This window comes from Anoplophora glabripennis, unplaced genomic scaffold (genome assembly GCF_000390285.2).
Source record: "Anoplophora glabripennis isolate ALB-LARVAE unplaced genomic scaffold, Agla_2.0 scaffold263, whole genome shotgun sequence".
NCBI lineage: Eukaryota > Metazoa > Arthropoda > Insecta > Coleoptera > Cerambycidae > Anoplophora > Anoplophora glabripennis.
The window spans coordinates 597620-623675 of NW_019416378.1; the positions used below are offsets into that span (position 1 = coordinate 597620).

The 26056-nt window shown below is 31.4% G+C and overlaps 2 protein-coding genes across 2 annotated transcripts; one reads left to right on the plus strand and one right to left on the minus strand.

Moving 5' to 3' along the window:
• The first annotated feature begins 1641 nt into the window (after positions 1-1641).
• LOC108908903 (proline-rich protein 4-like) lies at positions 1642-3520 on the plus strand. The gene is made up of 2 exons (XM_018713084.1): positions 1642-1675; positions 2291-3520. Exons 1-2 carry the CDS (start codon positions 1664-1666, stop codon positions 3518-3520), a joined length of 1242 nt encoding a protein of 413 aa, XP_018568600.1. The 5' UTR covers positions 1642-1663.
• Positions 3471-23451, minus strand: LOC108908904 (angiotensin-converting enzyme). The gene is made up of 8 exons (XM_018713085.2): positions 23422-23451; positions 21233-21394; positions 19732-19972; positions 19146-19435; positions 10433-10602; positions 8176-8300; positions 3822-4065; positions 3471-3758 (listed from the first exon to the last, which is right to left on the minus strand). Exons 1-8 carry the CDS (start codon positions 23449-23451, stop codon positions 3656-3658), a joined length of 1365 nt encoding a protein of 454 aa, XP_018568601.1. The 3' UTR covers positions 3471-3655.
• Between the last annotated feature and the right edge of the window lie 2605 nt (positions 23452-26056).

Sequence of the window (26056 nt, forward strand, 5' to 3'; positions counted from 1 at the left end):
CTGACTTGACACTCCTAGATTATTTCTTGTGGGGATACTTAAAAAGCAAAGTATACGTTACTAGACCGGTTAATTTAGAAGATTTAAAAGCAAGAATTCGTCACGAGATACATCGTATACCTCCTGAAGTTATTGATAATGTCCAAAAAGAATTTATTAATCGTCTTGGCTACTGTCAGGCAGCCAACGGTGCACAATTTGAACATTTAATTTAGTCGATTTTTACATAATCATTATCATTTTCAGTATTGTGAAAATTAAATTTTAAAATCTTCAAACATTATTTTCTTGAAATTTTTGTTATGTAACACCATAATTTTTCATGATCTGTGTATGTAGAATGACACGCTCTTTCAAATGGCTATTTAAAAAAATTGTCGATGACGTCATATCTCGAACAACGATGACGTCACAAATATGGGTCGTATGTCAAAAAGTACCTTTTTTAAAAACAAAATCGACGTGCCAGGGGATTTTTCGAAAACTTCTCAATTTAAAAAATAATGAATTTAATCGTTACTTTTCGAAAGCACTGTAGATTAATAAATAAATAAATAATTAAGTAAATAAATATTTTACCTATAATTGGTATTTATTATTTAATAAATATTAAAAATCGCTTGGAATCCCTAAAACTGACCAATTAATTCGTTGAAGCAAGGATACTTATCATTTTACATGGATGTAGGTACCAATATAATGTTTTCAGTTTCTTGGTTAATTTATTAGGACAAAAATTGGAGGACATATAAAATGGGTATTAAATATTATTTACCTGAATAAATGAATATTATTTATAGTCGTTTGCCAAACGGCGTATGAAGAAAATATTTCTAATAAAGCATTTAATAGTAATAGTACCGAGTAATAGTAAACAGAAATTTTAATAATACCTTTTGACTATTGTTTCTACACCGTTGAGAACTTTGAAATTGATATTTTGCATGTATCATTACCAGCAGCTTTAAAAAAATATTAATATGGTAACATTAGTTTGCAAATCAGGTAAATAAATGACAAGAGAAATTTTCGTTTCCTTGCTCCACCAAAATTTTAATTTTTTTCTTCAGAATAGTTTAATATATTTATAAATATCGAACTAATTTAATTTCACCAAAAATAAGAACATAAAATTATTATAATAATTACCACTCAAATTGCATGCATTTAGATATAGATAAACAATCTTTCAATATTTTTATTATGTCTGTAGCACTAACATGAAATTTTGAACACTTCTTATTTATTCCGAAAAATAACATTTGCAAATTTATCAAAAACAAAGGTCACGTGGCATATATCATAATAAATTTCTTAACTATTAACGAATAATTACAAAAAACAGTTATCTTTATATCTCAGTAACACAATTCTGCCTGTATATGATTGTATGTATTATTGAAACTTATTTAAATTTTTTACGGCGGCCTAGTATCTCAGCACTTCCACACGCACTGATATCCTAATTGGTTTACCTATTGCATTGATCTATTACTTAATTGCTAGCGGATGTTTGGAACTTTCAAGGAAGGAGGGTGTTTTGTGCATTGGCGCTTCGGTGCCCCTCTAGGGGGGCGCTTGGCGAAAGTATCGAAGCTCTATAAAAGCTCAACCAGAGCCTTTTGGGGCATCCAGTCGGGCTTGGATTCCCTCATCTAACGAAATGAAACTCCTGGTAAGTGGCTAGTGACATACGGTGCCCGTATGTGTTTTTTCAGTGCGTGAAAGTGAAATTGGAACATCTTTAATTGGTAATTAGTTACGCGCCGGTACTTGTGAAGTTTCTAATTGTATATACGCGTTTCGAAACTACCTGTAATCATTTCCGTAAAACACACAGTGCAGTGAATTATCGTAAAAGAACAAATACTTATTTGGAACATCTCTAATAAACTACTATTTCATTGAATTGCTATTTTAAATGCATTATTTGCTATAAAGTTTTATATGGTGTATCCGTAGATATATTTAAATGAAGGATAAATTTAATATTAAACTTAAAACATAAAATATTAATATTTTTATGCAAATAATAATGTAAATTTTTTAAATGTTTGACACATGTCTATGCAGTAACCTTATTGGTTCTAATTTTATGGATACATTAAAATTAGCGTTAATATGTTCCAAGATAAGAATGCGATTAACTTAAATAAAATAATAGAAAATCTGGTTCAAGCTGATGAACTAGAAAAATAAAACAGATATCTATAATGTAAATTTGTGCTTACTAGATTAGATGCATGATAATGAATTATTAAATTGACATTTCTTTCTTTCTCAATTTTAGGGCTACTCAGCGCTCTGCGCACTCCTGTTGTTGGCGAGCGCTGAAGACAAGAAAAAGGCCACAGACGTTAAATCCGCAGATGCCGAACCCGCTGAAAAGAGACAGGACAAGCGTGGATTGCACTTGGGATACGGTGGTGGTCATGACTTTGGAGGAGGAGATGACTTTGGGGGTGGTCACTTCGGCGGCGGTGGAGACTTCTCAGGCGGTGGTCACGATATAGGAGGCGGATTTGAATTAGGCGGTGGAGGCGGTGGTGGCGGCGGAGGACACGAAGAACACATAAAAACCGTCACCATTGTCAAAAACGTCCCTCAACCCTATCCCGTTACGAAGGAAGTTCCAGTGCCAGTAGTGAAGAATATACCATATCCAGTAAAGGTTCCAGTTCCTCACCCATACCCAGTAGAGAAGAAAGTTGGAGTACCTGTAAAGATTCCCATTAAGGTACCAGTACCCATCCACAAGCCCTTCCCTGTTGAGAAAACTGTTCACATTCCTGTTAAAGTGCACGTCGATAGACCTTATCCTGTCAAAGTTTTAGTACCACAACCATACCCAGTAGAAAAGAAAGTACATGTGCCTTACAAAGTCCCGGTGCCCCAACCTTATCCTGTAGAAAAGGAAATCCCATACACTGTAAAAATTCCAGTGCACATACCGAAGCCTTATCCAGTGGAAAAAATTGTCCCATATCCAGTGAAAGTGCCAGTCGACAGGCCTTATCCCGTCCATATTCCAAAACCTTACCCTGTTCATATAGAAAAGAAGATTCCCTATCCCGTCTTCAAACCGGTACCAGTACCCGTTAAAGTTCCAGTAGAGAGGCCTATTCCCTATCCCGTAGATAAACCACAGCCATATCATGTTAAAGTCCCAGTACCGGCCCCATACCCTGTTGAGAAGAAAATACCCGTACCTGTGGAGAAACCAGTACCCTACCCAGTAAAGATCCCAGTCTTCAACCCTGTACCTATTACTATTGAAAAAAAAGTACCTCATATAGTTGAGAAACCAGTACCAGTACCAGTCAAAGTCCCTGTACATGTACCCGTACATGAAGAAAGTCATGACATCGGAGGAGGAGATTTTGGAGGAGGAGATTTTGGAGGAGGCGATGCTGGGGGAGATGAAGGTGGCCACGATTTTGGTGGAGGCATCGATGTAGGAGGGGGTCACGATATTTCCGGTTATGGAGGAGGCGACATCGAAGGTCATGAATATCACTAGTGATATTATTTAATAGCTGTCTTTACATTGTTTTTATCTTTATCAGTATTACCTTCTGTTGCTTTTGTGATTTTTGTTATTAAAATATATTTTCTATATAACTATTTCCTTTTAAATAACATAAAAAAGTATTGCTTACCTTAAATAAGGAATGTTTGCTGGAATGTGATATTTCGCTCCTGGGTCGAAATCTATTTCGGATCTTAATACAGGAGGTTTAATTCCCTGATACTGTTCACTAAAAATAAAAAATATATATGTTTATACAAGTCGAGAACTGTTAATATATCGCGTCACTAACCTCAGTCTCCACCAATGGCAATTATATTGATCTTTACCAATTTCACCTTTGAAGACGTCATATCTCCATTTATCCATTACGTAAGCGAAGGGTAAAAAGGCAACCTTTTCTAGTGCCATAGAATAAAGGTAGTTTATATCAACTGCGGTATCATCCACAGAAGGCTGCACTAGTCCTAGGGCTTGCAAATGTCTGGGAGTGCTTACTGATAATCCAATTGCTTCTCCTATTGCCTCATGGAAAGCTACAAATACATAAGTATCTTATTTAATATACAAGTATTCTTTATACTTTAAAGAACTACGATTATATTTTTACAACAGCATTAACAGCTGTATGTTTACAATTTTTCAGTCCTATATAATAATAGTTATCCGCAGCAATATACATTTCTAATTGCGGACTTATATGGGCTTTATATATTATAATTTACATTTCAGACATTGTTTAAATTCACAAGTGCAGTGAAAGTAAAAGCTTAAAGCAGTTAATACACCTTGCACATGTTTCAAATATAATAATTATTGGGATTATAGTACTTCCTCGTCTATATAAAACATATTGCATATCTTTTTAAATAAAATACATACTGCAGGCTATGCGCATGGTGATTCGATTAATAATAAACAATTTGAAAGAGTTAATTTATATAAAAAAAAGTTTTCGATAATAAAAATCAGATGTCATAATATTGAGTAGTAGGTATATAAAAGTAATAATATTAGGTAGGTATATCTTTCTGATCAGATAGGTAATATTATCCGGAAATCATTAAATTATTTTATCTGCTTTTTATAATTATTTAGGATAATTAAAATAATGTATTATTGGTAATATATAGTTAATAAAGTTAATATAATTGACATCTGTTTCCAGGAAGTTAGAAATATATATGCATATCTAATATTTATCTACTTATTGACAACGATAACTGGAAATATTAGTTTCTAAAACTAACTCAATACCTATTTATGTGTAAATTAAATTAACTATTTACTATACAGAGTGAAACAGATATGTTGCACAAACATTCAGAGCTAATTGCTTTCTTAAAAACATACAAAACAAATATCATTTCGATAATCATTGAAGATGAAGACGTCAAATTTGGTGCAGTGCAGTTTCCCCAGAAATTACTTCATGAGTTTGAACAAAAACTAGCCATTGCTCACAGAATTAGAAGCGGTCTGAGGGGTTTCAATGGAAAAAAATTATCTAATTTAAATCTCTCAACAATTAGAATCGCGAACGGTGCATTCTAGGAAACAACACCCAATTAGGACGAAAGTTGTGATTTTATATGGAAATTGATACTACTCGTACGAGGAAGCTATACTGTATTGAAAAAAAATATATAAGTCCGCAAATTGAAAGTCTATATTGTTGATAATAGTTGTCGTTGTCGTAAAAGTGGCACGGCAATCTTCAGCGTTCATGTCTTGTGACACACGAGGTAAGGACTAGTTCTGCTGAGATGACAAATATATTGCCTCTAGGTGTTTATATCTTTCCTGGTTTTAAAGTGCACAGCCTAGGCCTTGCATTGGTGCCTAGTTCAATTATGTTGAAGTGGCTTGAAGTTCATGGTCTGTTAGGTGTCAGTACTTAATGAACAATGGGTAGATTCAAACGTATTTCACTTCCAATTTTTGAAGAATCATAGAGCTGTACATTTGATCTTGCACTTTTATTTTATTTTACAGGTATTTTTCCTTAAAATATCAAATGAAATCATATATGCTCTTTGGTAGCAACTACTTAGGTGTGTTAAAGAAGTAACTCCACAACAAGCTAGTAATTAATAATTATCTAAAATAAAGGTAAGTCATCATTCATCACCTTAATCATCAACTTAAACTGTCAAAAAAATATATATCTTATAATAATTGTTCTATTATCACCTTTAACAAGGATCATAGCGCAATTTAAACTATAAATGAGCTGTTATCAAGTATTCTCCATATTAAATGGAATTAATAAATATCTGAATATTACCTAATTATTTATAAAATTCTAGAAAAAATTATATATTGAAGAAACTGTCAAAAGTGCTGATTATATGTCAAGATTAGGTGAGTATATTTGTTTACCTAACCAATGGAGCCTTTAGGAATTGTCTTAGAGGGAAATATTACTCTTGTTTTTTATTTTTTTTTACGGGAAGAATCAGTGTGGGTGAAATATAATCTACAGATTATTATACATATATCCATTGTCATTGATTGCTACTCAATGCCTACTATCACAAAGAAATATAGGTAGATAGTAAAATATTATTAAATAAATCACGGATTATCTTTATTAAACTATCAAAATAATAGTTTTTTGCAGGAGATGAAATATCCAATAATCGGAGAAATAGGCGAAGTTTTTAACTAATAATGTTGTGGGAAACAACTACTCTGCTTACTTGTGTCTCGTCCAGCACTGAATTACATCCGCCATATCTACTAAACAACTAATATCAGTAGTAATTCAATATTGCTTAAGCTTAAGCTTTAGCGGAAAGAGTATTTTCTCAATATCGTTAGTTGAGAACACCTTTTTCTACTCTATTTTAATGGTGTTAGTTTAAAACACCATTAAAATAGAAAACAAATTAAGAAAAATATTTTATCAAATGAAGTCAAATAATGTTCTTCGATACAAAAAATCTGGGTATGCAAAAGATATCTAACCCTACAAACAAGACTTCTAATAGACCGTGAGCTAGCGCACATGGGTGTGATGTCATCGAAAAATGTCTGGCATTTTGAGGTCTGAAAAAGGTAAGTAAAATTTGGAAACTTAATTTCCTTTGAATAAAATAATTAGTTTTTCACTCATCTTTAAGTGTCTGGCAGTTAATGCAAAAATAGACAGTAATAAGTACCTAACAATTTTCAAATGCCAGACGCTTTTAAATAGCCGAAAGGGTGGTCAACATTTTTCGATGACGCCACATCCATGTGTGCTAGCTCACGGTCTATAACTGTAATCATTTGAAGAAATATCCTATATTCCTGCTATTCTATTATGACTCTTGACAAAGACTAATCACGTAAAAGAGTAACTGCTAAAGATATCTATTTATTTCATAATCTACTTGGGATTGTTACATCGGGTGGCTTCCCTTCACTTATACTATTATAAATATTAATATTATTGTTTTTTTTTTTGTATTTCTTCCCTTAATATTGACAGTTAGAAAGCTTGCCTGTAGAGCCATTACTTTTACATATTTTTATTTCCGGCATTGAAGAACGTTGTTTAGCTTCATTTCATTTGATTTTTTAAAATTTATTTTTTTTTTAATCTGTTTGAATTACCTAGCTTAATACTTTTGAAATAGAAAAAAAAAGTGTTAAGCTAATCATCATTGTCTGGTTGTCTCATCCATGGCGTAATGATGAGAGCTAATAAGTTCCAAACTGATTTGTATCTGGCTGTTTTATTGACGGGGATTTAGTTCGCAGAGCAGTTATTTTCGGCAGTATCATTAGGTAAAAAGTTTATTTTACTTGGTGAGAGAAATCTAAACAAATTTGATCCAACGTAAATGTAGACTTATTTTTAAACACTATTCCAATAACATATCAAGTAAAATTAGTTTCGGATCGTCTTAGTTGACAGGNGTTTTTTTTTTTGTATTTCTTCCCTTAATATTGACAGTTAGAAAGCTTGCCTGTAGAGCCATTACTTTTACATATTTTTATTTCCGGCATTGAAGAACGTTGTTTAGCTTCATTTCATTTGATTTTTTAAAATTTATTTTTTTTTTAATCTGTTTGAATTACCTAGCTTAATACTTTTGAAATAGAAAAAAAAGTGTTAAGCTAATAATAAAATATGTTTTTTAAAAGGTACTTAAATACTGTGATACTAGGTTTGCTTTTATGGTACCTATAGTTTAGTAGGTTGCTATCTGCCGGTAAGTAAGAGGCAATACTTTGTGTTAGTAAGCATTGAATAGCAGTGACAATTAGGATACAACATACTTTGTAGGTTATATCTCATCCACACTAAAAAACGAAATCAGTAGATTGACATCCAAACAGATAGATCATCATTGGCTGGTTGTCTCATCTATGGCGTAATGATGAGAGCTAATAAGTTCCAAACTGATTTGTATCTGGTTGTTTTATTGACGGGGATTTAGTTCGCAGAGCAGTTATTTTCGGCAGTATCATTAGGTAAAAAGTTTATTTTACTTGGTGAGAGAAATCTAAACAAATTTGATCCAACGTAAATGTAGACTTATTTTTAAACACTATTCCAATAACATATCAAGTAAAATTAGTTTCGGATCGTCTTAGTTGGCAGGAATAAATTTTTTAATTTACCGTCGAATTATCTTATTTCTTTATAGACTTACCAGGATTTGCTCCATCTCTGAACACTTTTGGTTGATTCTTGTACTGCATGAAATAATGAATGTGAGCTGTTTCATGATGAGCTGTTATTAAATCCTTCATGTTAACATTGGTACACATCTTGATCCTGAAATAATATATAATTATAAATAATCGTCTTGGTTGTGAAAGACGTACGTCGTACCTAAGGTAAAATTAATATATCGTATTTCTGAGTAAACTAAACTAATTTAGTGTTATAGACTATACAGGGTGTTACGAAATTCGCGGACACGGACCCTGGGATCATATTAAGCTAGATAAGGCCATAAAAAAATGTCTATCATTTTTCAATCAGACCGATATTTTTCGAGATACGGCAGTTTTAAATATCCAAAAATCATAAAAATTTTCAATTTTTAATCATTTGTTAAACAGTTATGACAAACGAATTATTCAAAATTTTCACCACCTGCTGCTAAACATGCTTCAGCACATTGTGCTACAGCTCGAACGGAGTTGCGTACGTACCATCTCTGGCGTCATTTGTTGTATTGTTTGAAACAGACAGCTCTATAACAATTAATGACAATTCAGAAAGCATTTATCAATACTTTGACATCGTTACAGTACAATAAAAATACCTGTCAATACAAACTGCAAAATAATAGGCCACAATTATTCAAATCGTGAATAGTATGATAATATGCTGATGGCTCTCGGAGCTTCAAATAATCGTGCAGGTGAAGCAGTGCGGTTGGCTTGGCAGAGGCGATCCATTTGCTTGGCCATATCGTTCTCCAGACCTAATGCCAAGAGATTTTTTATTTTGGGGTTTCTTAAAAACGTTGGTGTACACAACACCAGTGGCAAATTTGAATAAATTGCAGAACCGCCTATTTCAATCAATACCTACAGCAAATAACACCAGAGGATACGCAAATCCATTAGAGCAGTAGCACAATGTGCTTCAGTATGTTTAACAGCAGACGGTGGAAATTTTGAACTGTTGTAACTCGTTTGTCGTAATTGTTTATATAATGATTGATTATTGAAATTTATAAATATACAGGGTGATTCATTGACAATGAGAAAGTCGAAAGCTGAAGATACTACACTTAAAATGGTGATCATTGGCGTAAACATGCCTTATCCGAAAGTTGATAGTTTCGGAAATACAGGGTGTTGAAAGTTAAAATTTTAAATCGTTTTTTTGCGATTATTATAAGAAGTTCTACTTTATTTAAGAAGAGACATGTGGTTCATGCTCGACGGAACTCCACCGTATTTTTCTCAGCCAGTGCGTGCATATTTAAATGTAGTTTTTCCAATTCGCTAGATTGGCCATGTAAGCATTTTTGCTTGCCCACCCAGAAATCCGGACTTCAATCCTCTTGATTTTTCTTTTTGGTCTTGAATGAAAGATTTGGTTCGTGTGAAGAGTTGTGCCAAAGAATACGAATCGCTGCCAGCGAAGTCAAACGCAATCCCAATATGTTGTTTCAAACCCGAAGGTATCTCAGAAAACGTTGTGTAAAGTGTATCAGTGTCAACGGTGGATTCTTCGTACAATTATTACTTTAAATCATTATTACGTATTTCATTTGTTTTATTAATTGTTGTAATAACATGAAGAAACACTTAGTTTGTTTCGCTTTTAATTTATCGTATCATTAAAACATAGTGTTCGTTAAATCGATTTTTCTCGAAAACGAATCCAGATACTGAAATGAAACAAGAGTACATAATTAATGGAAAAATGATTGCTCTTTCAGGTTTTGGATCAAGTTTCATATTAGATATACAGGGTAATAAATTATTAACTAAATTTTCGGTAAAATTGGTCGTAAGTGGCGCCCTCTATGACCAACGCTGAAATTGCAACACGTATTTTAATCGTCGCTTAAAAAAATTTTGTTTCACAAATTTTCAAGTTCCTAACCTCCATAGTTTCAGAATAATCGCAAAAAAGCGATTTAAAATTTTTACTTTCAACACTCTGTATTTCCGAAACTATCAACTTCCGGATGAGGCATATTTGCGCCAATGGTCACCATTTTACGTGTAATATGTTCAGCTTTCGATTTTCTCGTTGTTAAGGAATCACCCGGTATATTTTTATTATTTTTGGATATTTGATACTGCTATATCTCGAAAAATACTGGTCTGCTTGAAAAATCATAAAGACACTTTCTTATCACCTTATCTAGCTTAATATGATCCCACAGTCCGTGTACGCGAATTTTGTAACACCCTGTATAAAGGCGTATTATATCTCACCTAAAATCTCTTCTGTTGCAAAAGTCCCATGCAGATGGTTGACAAAGTACAACTCTATCCAAAGGTTCTTCAAAAATTGACCCTTGCCAAAAGTCTAGTGGCAATGCACTCATATTAAGTGAGACGAAGAAATCTTCGGCCAGCCTGAACATATCAATGGAAGAATAACCCTGGAACATAGGTATGTAAAATATATTAAAGAAAACTTCAGGTAAAATCTAAAATAAATACGTTTAATTTTCTAATATTTAGCTAGCAGTATTTGGAAAACTATTTTAATATCTATATTAATAACGTTTATTGATTGTGGAGTGTCAACTTAAGTGAAAACTTTAGAAGTAGTGCTAGTAGAGATATTTAATTTTTAAACACAGTTTGGCTTCATTAAACACTAGGACACCCGTCTAAAAAATTTTGATCCAACTCCAACCACAGACTACTACGGTTTTTTTACAATCAATTTTTCGAAAATTAATTTAGGGACTTTTTTACAAAAATATGGCAACATGGCGTTTTTCAGCATCACCTGTGGCTCAAATTTCATCAATTTTTATCAAATATTAATTTTGTTATAGAGCCTCAAATGTTTTATTTATAGAATTTGTTTATCCGTTAAAAAATATAGAATGCATTGGAAATTATTGTTAATCTACAATATTGTTCCTCTACCTACTTGACAAATTAAAGTATTAACTTAAGAGCAATACTTAACTAATAAGATTATTTTACTTCGACAAATTACATTAAAATAAGTAAGCAAAAAAATTGAAACTCAATACGTTTTCCATACCTCAAAATATTTTTGTACTTTTCCTAAATTGACCCCGGTTAATTTCAGCACATGTGCCCTTATTCAAGGGAGTCAGGTCTTGGGTCCTAGCTGGCCATTCTTTTAACGGACTGTTGAGCTCTATCAACAGATTTTGAAAATGGATATTTAACCACTCTTTTACCGGTACAGAATTACCGTTTGACTGAAGTAGAGGAACAGTATTGTAGATTAAAAATAATTTACAGGAATTTTCAGTGCCTTCTACACAAATTCCATAAATAAAAATTGAGGCTCTATAAAAAAATTAATCTTGAAAAAAAATTGATGATATTGGGGACACAGGGTTTTAAGTGATGCTGAAGAACGCCACGTTGCCACATTTTTAATACAAAAATCCCTAAAGTAATATTCGAAAAAATTGATGGCAAAAAAATCGTAGTAGTCTATGGATTACCAGTTGGATCATCGCAAAAAGCTTAACAACTACATCTAAAAGGCCAATATAATTATATTAAAACAGACAAACATTTTTTACACGGGGTTTAGTTCTTAATGGGCCACCCTGTATATATCAAAGATTAAGAATGTTCTACAAGCTTACAAATGTTTTTAGATAACAATTGCATTGTTTTCTGTTAATTTCAATTAATTTATTCATTTTATTTTGATTTATTGATTTTTATAATTTTTGATTTTGGTGATTTTATTTTCCAAATCCCCAAGCTTGTTCAATTTTCAATAAACAAATAAATGTTTTATAGTCATTATTTTGAAACGAGAAACTGCTTATTCAAATTGACTTGCTTCGTTGATTATTGAAATGCCTTCTAAAAATATGCAGCAAAATTTTCTGAGAAATATTAACAGGTTTTTTTATGGCAAACTATAAACTTAAAGAAAGGAAGAAAAATTCTGCAAGGTGTCTGCGAGTCGGACGGTCAATAATTGATCAAAATAATGAAAACAGTTCTATATAAATTTCTAAACTTAACGTTTTCTCCAAATAGATAGATGTTTTATACTCTAGGTCATTTATTGTAATGTCGGAGGTAGTTTGTTTTAGATACTGGCAGTATTGTTGCTTGTTCTGTACGAGAACTGCAGTAATAAATTCTAGCGAAGATGGAAGAGAGGACACTAAATATTGTTGCAGATAATTCCGATCCAATAATGAAATTCCAACCATAGTATGTAAAAAATTCTACGACAGTAGTTTCACAGACATAGTTTCTGTCGATAGGCTTTTTAATCAATAATTTTACAGATAAAATCATGAAGTTGTGCAGAATAATTTTCAACACACATTTATTTTCCAGTTATTAAGATATGGGTTTCTCGTAGGATATTATGTAACTGGGTTATATATTTTTCCCAGAAGACTAATGGGACAAAACATCCAACTTTTTAATATTTATATTTCATTGAATATTTGACAAGAGATGGAGTTCCTGCAAAGTGGTCTTCAATAATTAAACAATGTGTTTTGGAATCATATTGAAAGAAATGAGCCATATCGTTGATCTTCCAGGTCATATTTAAACTTTTATTTATGGACGAATTTCTGCTTCTGCTCAGGGAATTAGAATGATACTGGGATTTTCCAGCCTAAACAAGAAAGACAATATATGATTTCGTAGAGAACAAGCTTGTCATGTTGCCAAATTTTTAAATTTTTCGGAGCAGTACTTCCCTAGATATCGATCGACGCAGTTCCCGATGGGACACCCTGTATAGGGCACACAACTGCTGTAATAAAATACAGGGCGTAACGCGTGACGGAACGATTTTCTTGGGTAGAAATACAACTTGTGGTTATACTGGGTCGCTGATATGTATGGAAACGGTCGATTACACAGCCACACACAAAAAAAAGTTGTCTTTACTTTTCTTGCGACATATATTATCCGTAGTATTTTTGCCTCCTGATCACTAATCCGGTGTCAGAATTGAGCTATCATCATAGGAATTTCCTAACCTCAAAAAACAGGTCAAAAATTGCAAAAATTCACGAAAAATACAATACAATTTTTTTTCTATATTCAAAAGTTCATTTATATAAGACCTCGCCGAACGCGAATCCGCGGTCAGAATTAATGGTTCTTTTTCTAACCTAAAAAAAACGGGTCAATTAAGGTGGCCATATTCCCGGCCGAGAAATAGTGAAATTTCAAGCCTTTTAAGATACTGAAATCTTTGAAAGTAAAACGTGTAGAACAAAAGTAAGCACAAAAATAAAATCCTTGATGTTTTGTTTATTCATTGTTACCATTTAAATTTACTCAAATAAAATAATAACTAAAAAAANAATGATACAGGGATTTTCCAGCCTAAACAAGAAAAACAATATATGATTTCGTAGAGAACAAGTTTGTCATGTTGCCAAATTTTAAAATTTTTCGGAGCAATACTTTCCTAGATATCGATCGACGCAGTTCCCGGTGGGACACCCTGTATAGAGCATACAACTGCTGTAATAAAATACAGGGCGTAGCGCTTGACGGAACGACTTACTTGGGTAGAAATACAACTTGTGGTTATACTGGGTCGCTGATATGTATGGAAACGGTCGATTACACAACCACACACACACAAAGAAGTTGTCTGTACTTTTCATGCGACATATATTATCCGTAGTATATTTGTCTCCTGATCACGAATCCGGTGTCAGAATTGAGCTATCACATCACAGGATTTTCCTAATCTCAAAAAACGGGTCAAAAATAGCAAAAATTCAGGATAAAGTGCTAGGAAAAATACAATAATTTTTTTATATATATTCAAATGTTCATTTATATGGTTAAGACCTCGCCGAACGCGGTCAGAATTGATCGTTTTTTTTCTAACCTCAATGATTACGAATTGCGAAATTCATTTTGTAATATGTATTTTTGTTTACTTTATAACCTGAGTACCCTATCATGTCTTCACCTTCTTTTTCGTCTATATGTTGTTCTTTTCTCTGTAAAAGGTCTATTCACGGCTTTTCTGCCTAATCTCAGGTAATGACTAATAAAATACATAGGTAATTGATTAAATTTTTTAAAACGAATTTTTGTAAATCTGAACTCGAATTCGTGATCAGTGACCCTGAAAACCGTGCACCAAATTTGACACTTGTTTAGAATGAGGTAGTGGGTATTTTCAACAGTTATTATAACTGTAAAATCGGAGAGATACCAGGTCATATTTTGTTTCTCAGTTTCATTCAATGAAAGCCGTCTATGTTTTTACGAACAACGCTCTTTTGCGGTATTTTATTAGATATTGAAAACGCAGCGCTTATTTTAGATGTATGCTCATTAAAATTAAATGAGAAATCGATTTATATAAATAAATACTTTGAATATGTTCTAAACTTTCCAAAACAGTTTTTATTGCATTTGACAATTAAACAAAAATGAAAAGCATTTAAAATAAAACATATTGTAAGCGATTAATCAATTAACTGAGATAGTATCTGCTCTAGAAGTCCGATTCTTTGTGGGTCAATTTCAGCTGTTTACGGAAGTAAAAACTAGTTTTAAATTAGTACCGAGTTCCTCATTAGAGTAATTACTTTCTTGAGCAATGCATCAGCGGATATTCAAAATATGTACTTACTCTTGGCACTAAAGAATGTTACTTTTAAAAGCTGGAATCGTTTATGTCGTAAATTACGGATGTTTCCCTTTTTTCAAGCAGTTGGCTATGAACATTCTCTTTTTTAATTCGATCTAATAAAAAGAGTGTACCATACCAAATAATTTCGAGAGAACATATTAACAATAATTGATTTAAATATGTGTTCAAAATTGCTTTCACTTTTTATTTAATTCTTTTAAGGTTGATCTGAAAAGGACGAATCAGTTTGTTCTTTGTTTGATTGCCAAATGTGTAATTTGCTTGTAGGAAATGAAGGGAAAAGTTTACACAACATGTTTTCAGGAAGTGAAGAAACAGTTTAAGGGTTTTTTTTAAAATTTACCTTCGATGTGCTGTTTTTTAAAAGCACTGTGCAATAAATAATTTTCAATAAAGGAAGTGATTGCAGAACATCGCTAAAGTTATAAAATAGTACCACATAATAAGTTTTAAAGAGGCTATGAGAGAACATATGACAAACACATAAAAATTGTATAAAAAGAAAATAGTGTTATGAAAACTATCCCAATTTGCTTTAAAGTTGCTTGGTAGTGAGTAACAGGAGAAAATTTATTATCCGCTTGAAAAATAAAATTGTTTTGTGTATTTGTTTGAACTCCTTTTATTCTTTATTTAGCCTGTGAGAAAACTAGGTCGATTTTTATGCGGAATGGAACTGACAATTCGAAAATTCAAACAAATCCCAATATTGAAAATATTTTCAAAAATGAAATGTTTTAGGAAGTTTTTTATTGCAATTTATACCTATAATCCATGTCCAATTTGAATTTGGTAATACCTATTTGTTTTCTCATCTCCAATCTTGCTGAAATTTGGTGTAGGCACAGATATGTGTCTGAGACGATATTGTGTAAAACTTCATAAGTAGTATATCTTCAAAAAATTAAAATTCAATGTGCCACCATACAGGATTCCATTCTCACACAGCTGGCTTAAAATTAGAGTGAGTACTAAGTAGACGATCTGGGTTGAAATTTGATGAACAAATTGCCTGCATCACGACGCAAACCTTTTATTTCAAATATCTAGAATGGAATTCTATATAGTGGCACATTGAATTTTCACTGTTCCCTATGGTATATTTAGGTGGACTATGTTTGGTTTCCGTGATAAAAAGTTTCTTTTTGGCAAGTAGTATATAAACAAGAGTAAGTCAAACTTAAAAACCCACAACAAATTGACCCTAACATCTGAAGTATGTTAATTGCAGTGTAACGAACAATCATTGTTTTGCAGATTATGTTTTTTTCAGAGTAATTTTTCTGACCTGAAGGATGAACTCATAAAATGAAACAAGATGACTCTAAAAGAAAAAGGTCTGCCCTTTCTAGTGATAATAGCACGAATTTGGTTGAAGAAAAAGGTTTTGTGCTATTTTAGTTTGAAACTACACAAAATTTAATACGTAAAATTCAAACCTCATGTTCAATAGCTCATATCTTGACAACAAAGTATAAACTGTTAAAATTTATACTTTTGTAGCTTAAAATCAGTAATGGGTTTAGTTAGTTCACCAAAACATAAGTCTCTAGTAGGTCTTGTTTCAAAGTCATAAGTATAAAAAATCTGCCCCAAATTGACGTGATGGATTATTTGAGCAACTTTGTGAGATAACAGAATTAAAACTATAACTGATTAAACCTTAGCATTGCAACCATCATGCAAATCGCAAAAGTTGTCGATGCTAGTCGCTACGTTTCCACAACAGTACCACTTAATTCTTGCCAGTTTGTTTGAATACGCATCAGTGACTGTCTTTATATTGGAGGCCCCCAGGACCCCATTTATACCACTAGTGAAACTTAAATCAGCACTAACACCAAATTTCATCAAGATCCAAGATAGTAGCAAAAAGGTGATTTAATCACTTGACATGGCGTTCCCTAATAATAATTGGTATTGTAAAATATAAATTCATTATACCATAAATTCGTATTCCATATATTTTGTTATTTTTAAATATTACGTAATATCCTTTTTCAAATACATTTATATTACATATGTGAACTAAGAATAATAAGAACAATTTGTTAAAAAGATATTACACATGTACAACAGATAATGCGGTCACTTTGCAAATGTTTGTTAAACGTAAAAAAATGTCGTGTCATGTGAATACTACATATTAAATATTCGCTAAAGATATACAAAAAACAAACCAACAAAATGCGTGGGATACCTACTCATTACAACGACCATATCAGTAGGGTTCATTTCCACATAGGTACTGGAATTTCTAATTTTTCTGTACACGTTAGGCTTGTTTTGGTTCTGTCAGCGGACAGTCCTAGAACAGTTCAGAATAGTTTCCTAACTGTATTGCCAGTGTGTCTTGGCTTAGCTATTCTTATGAATGGAATGGTCAACTAATTTGAACCATCCTAGAACCGTTCTCTGTTAGAACCACAACACACCTGTTAAAAATTGNAGATAACAGCCTAGAAGATTGAGAATGCAATAAAACTTGTAGAATACTCTACTTTCTAAACAAAAGAAAACGAAATCTACAAATCATTCTTATTTTTATTGCTAGAACGTGTTCTCTTTTCTTCAAAGGATCTTTGCAAAGGGTTACGCTTTCGTTTAGTCCTTCTATTTTTCGTTTCTCTTTTTAACAACTAACAAAAATCAGCCATCATGATTTCATCCCATCTTCCTTGATATCGCTGTTCTATAACCTTCATATCCTGATGAGATCGTTTGCCTTGTTCTTCGCTTTAATCTCTAAGATTTTCAGGAAATCAATCCAGATGTTAATGAAGGATGTGCAATTTGTAGTTCATCAAACATCTCAGATATGAATATGAAAGTAGAGTATTCTACAAGTTTTATTGCATTCTCAATCTTCTAGGCCGTTATCTCATCTCTCAGTACAAAAAGTAGATGGATAGATGGGTGGATGGGTGAGTTTTATAGGTGGTACAGGTGGATGGATAAACATGCGTATTCAAGTATGAACGACTGGATAGAAAGATGTATGAATTCATAAATGGGTGGGTGGATAAAAAAATTTATCCAGAATTCTGGAACACGAATTATGCCGTGAAAATGGCGTTTTGATCTATTTTCGGTTTTTGAATGAACTTGGACCAGCTTGTCTGACTCTATGACGATAAATTGGAATTAAACGAGTGAAAAATCATACGTCTAGTGAGCTGGTAGAATAATTTGATTTTTTATAACTTTCGTCGATCGTAAATGACGTTTTTTGTGAATTTTGACCTGTTTTTTGAATTTTCCCGAAAACTCAGACCCGTTGGGCCAAATCTGAAGGCAGATTCGGAATCAGCGGAAAAAAATACATGGGTCTGAATACCAGATTCGATCATTTTTTTGTGGGGCAGTGTAATTGGTATTGTAAAATATAAATTCATTATACCATAAATTCGTATTCCATATATTTTGTTATTTTTAAATATTACGTAATATCATTTCTCAAATACATTTATATTACATATGTGAACTAAGAATAATAAGAACAATTTGTTAAAAAGATATTTCAAATGTACAACAGATAATATGCGGTGACTGCAAATGTTTGTTAAACGTAAAAAAATGTCGTGTCATGTGAATATTAGATATCAAATATTCGCTAAAGATATACAAAAAACAAACCAACAAAATGCGATACCTACTCATTATCAGTAGGGTTCATTTCCACATACTGGAATTTATAATTTTTCTGTACTCGTTAGGCTTGTTTTGGTTCTGTCAGCGGACAGTCCTAGAACAGTTCAGAATAGTTACCCAACTGTATTGCCAGTGTGTCTTGGCTTAGCTATTCTTATGAATGGAATGGTCAACTAATTTGAACCATCCTAGAACCGTTCTCTGTTAGAACCACAACACACCTGTTAAAAATTGGTAAGGGTACGATAAACGCTTGTGTACCATCATTGACGTGCAGACAATTATTCATACATCGTGCATAGAACGTTTAGGAGTATTCAAAAGGACTATATTTAGGTGGCACTTTGTATAAATTATGAGCTATAGTAGAATCGGATTTAACTTTTAGCACACAAAGTTTTTATGATGAACTGCACATTCCGTAATGACAGAATGAAGCAACAAACTTTCAAGACTACTAGAAAAAATTCTACTTTTGCTGTTTCGTTTAACACATTGAAGGTACATAAACCAGTGAGAAAAAATTTGCATATGATTTTTGTTCCTCAACTTTTGAAGTAACAATAAAATCCTGATAACACATTTTTTTAATCAGATTTGTTTGGAATAAACGCTTAGTAAGCAAAATAGTCAAAAAGATTGCCTTATATTATTAAAGGAAGGCTTTACCTGTCTCTCCATTTCTGGTGTAACATCTAAAAACGTTTTTCCTGGATAAGGCTGTGTGATGTGGAAAATATTTTCCCAGGACTGTGCCCACATGTTTCCCAATATATGCGCTGGCAGAGGTGCTTGCCTGCTTACTCTTTCTGGTCCGTAATATTCACGCAACCTTCGACGCACGTAAGCGTGAAGCAGTTCATATAATGGTTTCACTTCTTCCCATGCATCCTCCAAGTCTACAGTCAATGCTGGCGATTCAAACGGGAAGCTCCAGTAGTCGGCAGTATCAGTGAAATCTGATATAATAAATAAATCATAATATTTTTTAGAAAAATTGCTTTAATAATAATGATAATAATAATAAAATAATTACACATCAATTATTTACTGAAATTAACTAAATTTAGAAATTACTGGTAAACATATTCACTGTTGTAAAAACAAAATATATCTTTTGTCGATTATATAATTGTCAAAAAGACATATTTCTAGTAAATAAAGAGAAAAATTATCTGAAATATTTAATATTGATACTTAAGCAGGCCACAAATTACAAAAAAATACGTAAATTGTTATTTATGCGAATACTCACTATTCAGTCTAGCCGCTTTATTTGATATTTTAACCATTTGATCATAAGTGTCCTTCATTTTTTGTCCTGAATTTCGCCTCCATTCTGTCCAGACATGTTGAAGCTCTTCCCAATTTCGACTATTTGCCATTATTTTTGTTAAGTCTGGTTGGAGTCTCAGTCCACAGTGAAAATGTTCATTCAGGGCACAAACTGAGGCAGCGTTGTATATTGATAGCATGTCGTTAATTAACCTGTTATACTAAAAGAAAAGTGAAATAAATTAACATTTAATTTTAAAATGTTGTTTTATATTTATTATCTTTTGTAGACTGTGAACTAGGAATATTGATTCACGGCTTGACTTTATTTGATTTACTTGATTTGGAAAGATATTTGCAAATATATATGAAAAGTGAAATTGAAGATTATTTGCATTCTTTTAATTTCATTTGATACTAAGACATGTTTAGAAGACATACAAAAAAATTACTCGTATATGAATATATTGTAAAAGTAAAAGATGTAAATTATATGAATTAATAACATTAATAACAATACATAATTAGTAACAACGAATAATAAAAAAATGTAGGAAATTAATACGTTCAATTATATTTTCCTTTAAATCAAATTTATTTACTTAGTTTTTTATAACTGAAGTAAAGAAAATATGAACAAAATTCTGTTCATTTAGATTTTTAAATCTAATATTTATTTAAAATTTATTAGTGTTCCATTTATTTATATGTATATACATAGATATTATATTTCAAAATATATCAGAAATAAGAATAAGTCTGAATATGTGTGAATATGTATTGATGGTTGCATATGTTCGACATACCAATATTGTAAGAAAATACCTAGAATATAGATGCTAGTTTATATTTGAATAATATTTCAATTGACTACACGAAATATAGCAATTATTTTGTAGAGATGAGATATACTATCTATGCCGTGCGTCTAAGTTATAGAGTGGTTTTTATTTACTAATATTTAGTTTTCTTATACCCAAGCTAAAGATATAATTTCCTTTAAACTGAACTAGGAATATCTAAATTTAATTAAAAAGTAAAAATGAGAATGTGTGGATAGCAGAAAAAACAAAAAAAAATAATAGGTCATCAGTTTTAGCAGCTAGCCTTGGACTATTTCAATTTATCAAAAATATTCAGCTACCTAAATTCCTACTTATACTTCCTTTGAAAATAATGTTAAGGAAGAACTTATCAAGTAATACGTGTCAAGTATGTCTTGTAGCTTCAAATCAGTTCTTGATGCTGCAAAAATAAATTTAATTAATGATGTCTCTGTTGACAACGAAGCAATCTTTAAACATCCAGTTATTGCTATCTTTTGGTGCTTTCTTAATAGTTTTTTTAAAGTGACGTATTGGGAATTTAATAATATTTTTGAAATTAAATTTTATCTACTTCCCATAGTGAGACAGATTTCAGATAAAATTCATTTTTTTAGTAATAAATCTATTTATCCAATTATTTCTTCTAAAACTTACCCTGTCTAGTTCCTCTGGAGAAAGAGCAGCTGGACCAATAACAGAGTAGTACCTAATTTGTCTATAAGTTTGAGTGTCAGGAATGTTGTTTAGGTTGCCTTGTTTATTTAAAAGATCCCAAATTTCATGTTGAAATTCTGAATATGTTTGTTGAGCATTTAGCTGGAAAAGAGAAAAGGGAAGGAATTAATAATTACTGTTAAATTAACAAGAAAAATAAAAAAATAGTAAATTAGGAGACTACCAATTTTTTTTTTCAAAGAATATATCTATATCTTTCATATAGGTACTATTATTTTATGTTCTGTAATAATGTAACGTTTTTTCTATTTCAAGGCTCTCTTAACCTTACATTATTCCGTATACATTGCAAATAGATGACTTAGTGTCATTTTATATTCATGATGACATTAAATCTTCTATATTAAGTATGAATATGATGCAGATATTTGCATATACATTCATATATTATTATACATATATGTATCTTTATATAGGATGTCCAACGAACCATTTAGACCTGGATACACGCTAGTTTTGTAACAAATACCAGATATCAGACGCCTCATAAAAAAATCTAGGGTTTAATATCAGTTGACGTGGCTGGCCATCCTACAAGATTTTTTTCTTCATCATGGAAATTAATTGGAAGAATAGATTCTGTAGAGTAGCCAACCAGGATATCTGATCTTAAGCCTTTTCATTTATTTTTTGGGGCTATTTGAAATCTGGCGTTTGCGAGAAAATCTGCTTCTTTTCAGGAATTGGTCAGTCCACGAATGTCGGTTGTTGACCGGGACACGTGATTACCTTACATTCGATAAAATAAAAGTAAAAATTCGTATCATTTTATTTTTTAAGCGGGTAACTCAGAAGGATAGGAGATAAAACTAGACTTATCAGTATTAGGTCAAAATATGATAATATAATTTATTTGTGGGTGACTACTTTTGCTTTGACAGACTTTAGTAGGAATAATCCATAATCTAATGTTTCAACAAAAAATCCTTGTCCTTAATGTAGCTATTTTTTTCAAAATCACCTGTCAATACAGCTGATACTATGAAAAATAAGTGTTAAGTTAGTAACGGAAAGTTACATGTGTCGTTTATTTATAGACAATAAAAACATATCAGGTAATGGTGAAATGAGTATTAATGAGAATAATGATCCTTAATATACGACTTATGATTATGAGATGATTCATGAATGAATGGATGAAACTAATTTTAGATCCTCGAACACAAAGAAAACATATTTATAATGTTATAATTTGTATGGAAAATATTAAAGAAAAGGACGTAGTAGCTTCATTAAGTCACGAGCCAGAAACACGTAAAATATACGTATTAGTCCCATAAACAATAAGGAAATATATTATACTAATTGTATTCCACATATAGATGTACCATATATACCTACGTGTTAATTTCTCTAGCCGTTTCTACAGTGACACTGACTTGCAAATGAAATTATTATTTAATTGTAAAAGTAAGTAAAATAATCAATATAGAATTATTAAATTAATTCTTTCTGTTTTATCATTTCGAAATATACATGTAGTATTATTGGGTATGACCTTTTCATTATTAAATTTTCAAAGTTGTAGCTTCATTTGTTAACACAGTAAGAAGGATTTTTGTGAACATTATATTAAAAATAGTTGAAATGACAGTAAATGAAACTTTAATTTATTGTAGAATATTCTTCCATTCCACAAAAATAATATGAAAGTTTACCCAAAGAATTATTGGAATATGTTATATAGATATGAGAGAAGACTGAGGTGAAGATTCTTATATTTCGAGTTGGTACAAATTTTAATGCCGGATTCAAATAGAAGAGAGGCATTAGAAAAAATATTTAGTCATGATATAAACAACAGATGCGTGGTTATAGATGTAACATTTTTTTTACATGTGTGTCAAATTTGATTTCAATTCGTTCATAATTTTGTTTTATTAATTTTGCAGCAATTTGCAATCCTAAAAATACTCACAACCGTGTAATGACAAAGCCCCACAATATTTTAAGGGGTTTGTTTATATGTGCAATTTTTTGTCCAGCATTTTAGAAAATCTAAGGAAATTAGAAACAATATATCTTTACTGTATCAGTTATATATCAGTTATAAGTTTTCTTCAGGGTATAAGACAACTGATAATAAGGAAGAAAAAGCATATTTTTACCTCGTATGTGAGGTTTCCTGAATTTTGCATGTTTGTTGAATATACATAAAATCGCGTACGATACTATTAACATAATCACACCCTCCAGAATGCTTTTAGGAAACTATTAACACATGCATTAATCACAATTATTGAGTATCTTTACAAATTTTCTCAACAGAACAGGAAAGGTACATTATCTGATGTTTACATGTTCTACATGATCTTTCAATACAAAATATTAAAGGAAGTTGCTCTAGTTTAGTGTTAGTGACTGGATCTACTTTTTCTATAATTGTCTTACTAGAACTGCTATTTCTTGTCTATTAAACGCCAACCTTAAAGTAAAGTATTGATCAAAACAATTGCAGTGGGGTTTTGAATACATTGGAGATGACTCGAACAGTAGAAGGTCCTCAAATGCAACCAATCCTGATTGGAGGATAATCGAACAAAATAATTTTTGAAGATCGTCGTTTGAAAATGTCTATTGCTAAAAGACATATGCACCAAGCATTTTAACAATTCTACATGATTCGGAAATTTGACAAAACAGCTACGGGAACATCATTTTGTAGATTATAACCAATTGAAAGAGGAAATTGATGCATATTATGAGGCCAACAGAAATCATTTATTTCTGACGGAATGAAGAAGTGAAAAATAAAGTTGTCCCAAAAAATCTTAGTTAGTGTTTTGTCAGGACAGTAATATTGACGCATAAAAAAATAACAGCAACTTATAAGGGATCTCAAGGATAATTATTACTTTTATATTGTTTTTTAAATATAGACAAAATGATTCAGCGTTTGATAAACAAAAAGATTCCCATCTACCGGACCTATTTTTTACCGCAAAATGTATGCACACTATTATAATTTTTGTCCTTGTATGAATCAATCCCGCAATTAATATGTAGACATGGCAAATTTAATGATAAAATGGTGCACCGTGTGCAGTTACTCATTTAATGATGGATGAATTATTAAATTATTCCAGGAAGTTATAATGTATCTTACGGATGTAGTAATATTACATTAATGTGGATCATCTGAAATAAATATACAGTGTACACAAACTAAGTTGAGGATTAGGATGCCCTCTGTCCAAGATGTAGGGTCACCCCTATTGCTCGTTTCTGATTACTACTAGCAACATAAATTAGATATGAGTAAAATAGGCAACATATGGACTAATTAATAAGCATTCATTGTTCTATCATTTGCGGTTTTACAGGAAGAAAAGTGAAGTTTTAAGCAATGACAAAAATTTAACATTTTTGACTACTTCAACATTTTAGCTACTAATGCAATTTCAAACTAACTTTTTTAGGAAATATTTACAGGCTAATAAAAAAAATAAAATTTTTTATCATGCTGAAACTTTTAATCTAAATCGGAAAAAACTGTTGAAAATGCAATTTTGAATCGAAGTAACTAAAACATTCAATGTACTCTATTCAAGGTGAACCGGTATGGAATTTTTGATATGTCTTTTTCAATGAAAACCTACTTCTGATTCCTTGCGGTTGGTTATACCAGAAGTAGTTGCTTTATTTTAAATGGAAATGTTGTTACATAAATTTAAAACAAGCCTATCTAACCTATGGTAGTAGTTTATTAACAAGTAGGCAAGCCTAATATAGAAACATATAACCGATTACACTTACTCAAGAAACAAAATACAATAACAGAGTTGCTTACAATCTGATATACAATACAGTACTCGCAACGACAGAATTTAAAGATGACACCTTTATTTTGTCTATAACACAAAAGTACTTTTTATTGTGATTAATTAAGTGCCTCTTTAAAGTTATTAAATTATCAACATATTAACTGTTTAATCCCTTATAAAACAGCGTGTTCCAACATTTTTTAGCATTAGGTTTTTGAATATGAAAATGTTTTCTACATCTTGTTGAATATTGATGTCTTCATTTGTTACTAAGAAACTACTAAAGTATGACGGCGGAATACTCTGAACTATTTTATACAGGGTTTTTCACGGTAAGTGGCCTATTAGACGTTTCAGAGGAACCAAAGACAATATGACTCTGAAATTTTGTTTATGGCGGTTATCAGATATGTTCTCTTTAATAAAAATAATGCCATCGTTGATGGCATTATCGTTGATGTTCGTTATTTTAAATGGAACACCCTATATATTATTGCATTATCGACAAAATAAATTAGAAATAAATTAGAAATAAATCAAAAATGTTAAAGCTTCTCTGTACTAAATCTAACCGTTTTCGAGATAATCGTCATTGCAAAATAATTATTCTATTGAAGATATTTTAAATTTTTTTTACCTATATTCATGGAACATTCACCGTGAATCAAAATTATAACATAACAATTAATGAAATGATTTTGGTTGGTTTTCTTAGAATTTTTCTCTAATTTTTAATGTTGCAAAAGTTTTTAGCAAAGACAATAAATAAGATAATTTCAAATAACTAATAAATGCATTACTATAATTTTATGATATTTGGAATGAAGTTGAGAGTATACTAATTTCAAATTTTGGTTATTTTACATTTCATTCTTTCTTAATGAAAGGATGCTTATTTGGTCTTTATTGTACCTGCAGTTGCTAATAATAATATCCCAATGGAAGGAAATCTTATTAGGTATTATTTTTGTGTAAATAT

What these genes read in the sequence shown, in the direction of transcription:
- LOC108908904 (XM_018713085.2), bottom strand. Translation starts at nt 23,451, where the DNA reads ATGCAAAATTCAGGAAACCTCACATACGAG. An exon ending in CTCCAGAGGAACTAGACAGG is followed by an intron (nt 19,973 to 21,232) that starts GTAAGTTTTAGA and finishes CTTTTCTTTTAG; the next exon opens with TATAACAGGTTAATTAACGA. An exon ending in CACCAGAAATGGAGAGACAG is followed by an intron (nt 10,603 to 19,145) that starts GTAAAGCCTTCC and finishes CCTATGTTCCAG; the next exon opens with GGTTATTCTTCCATTGATAT.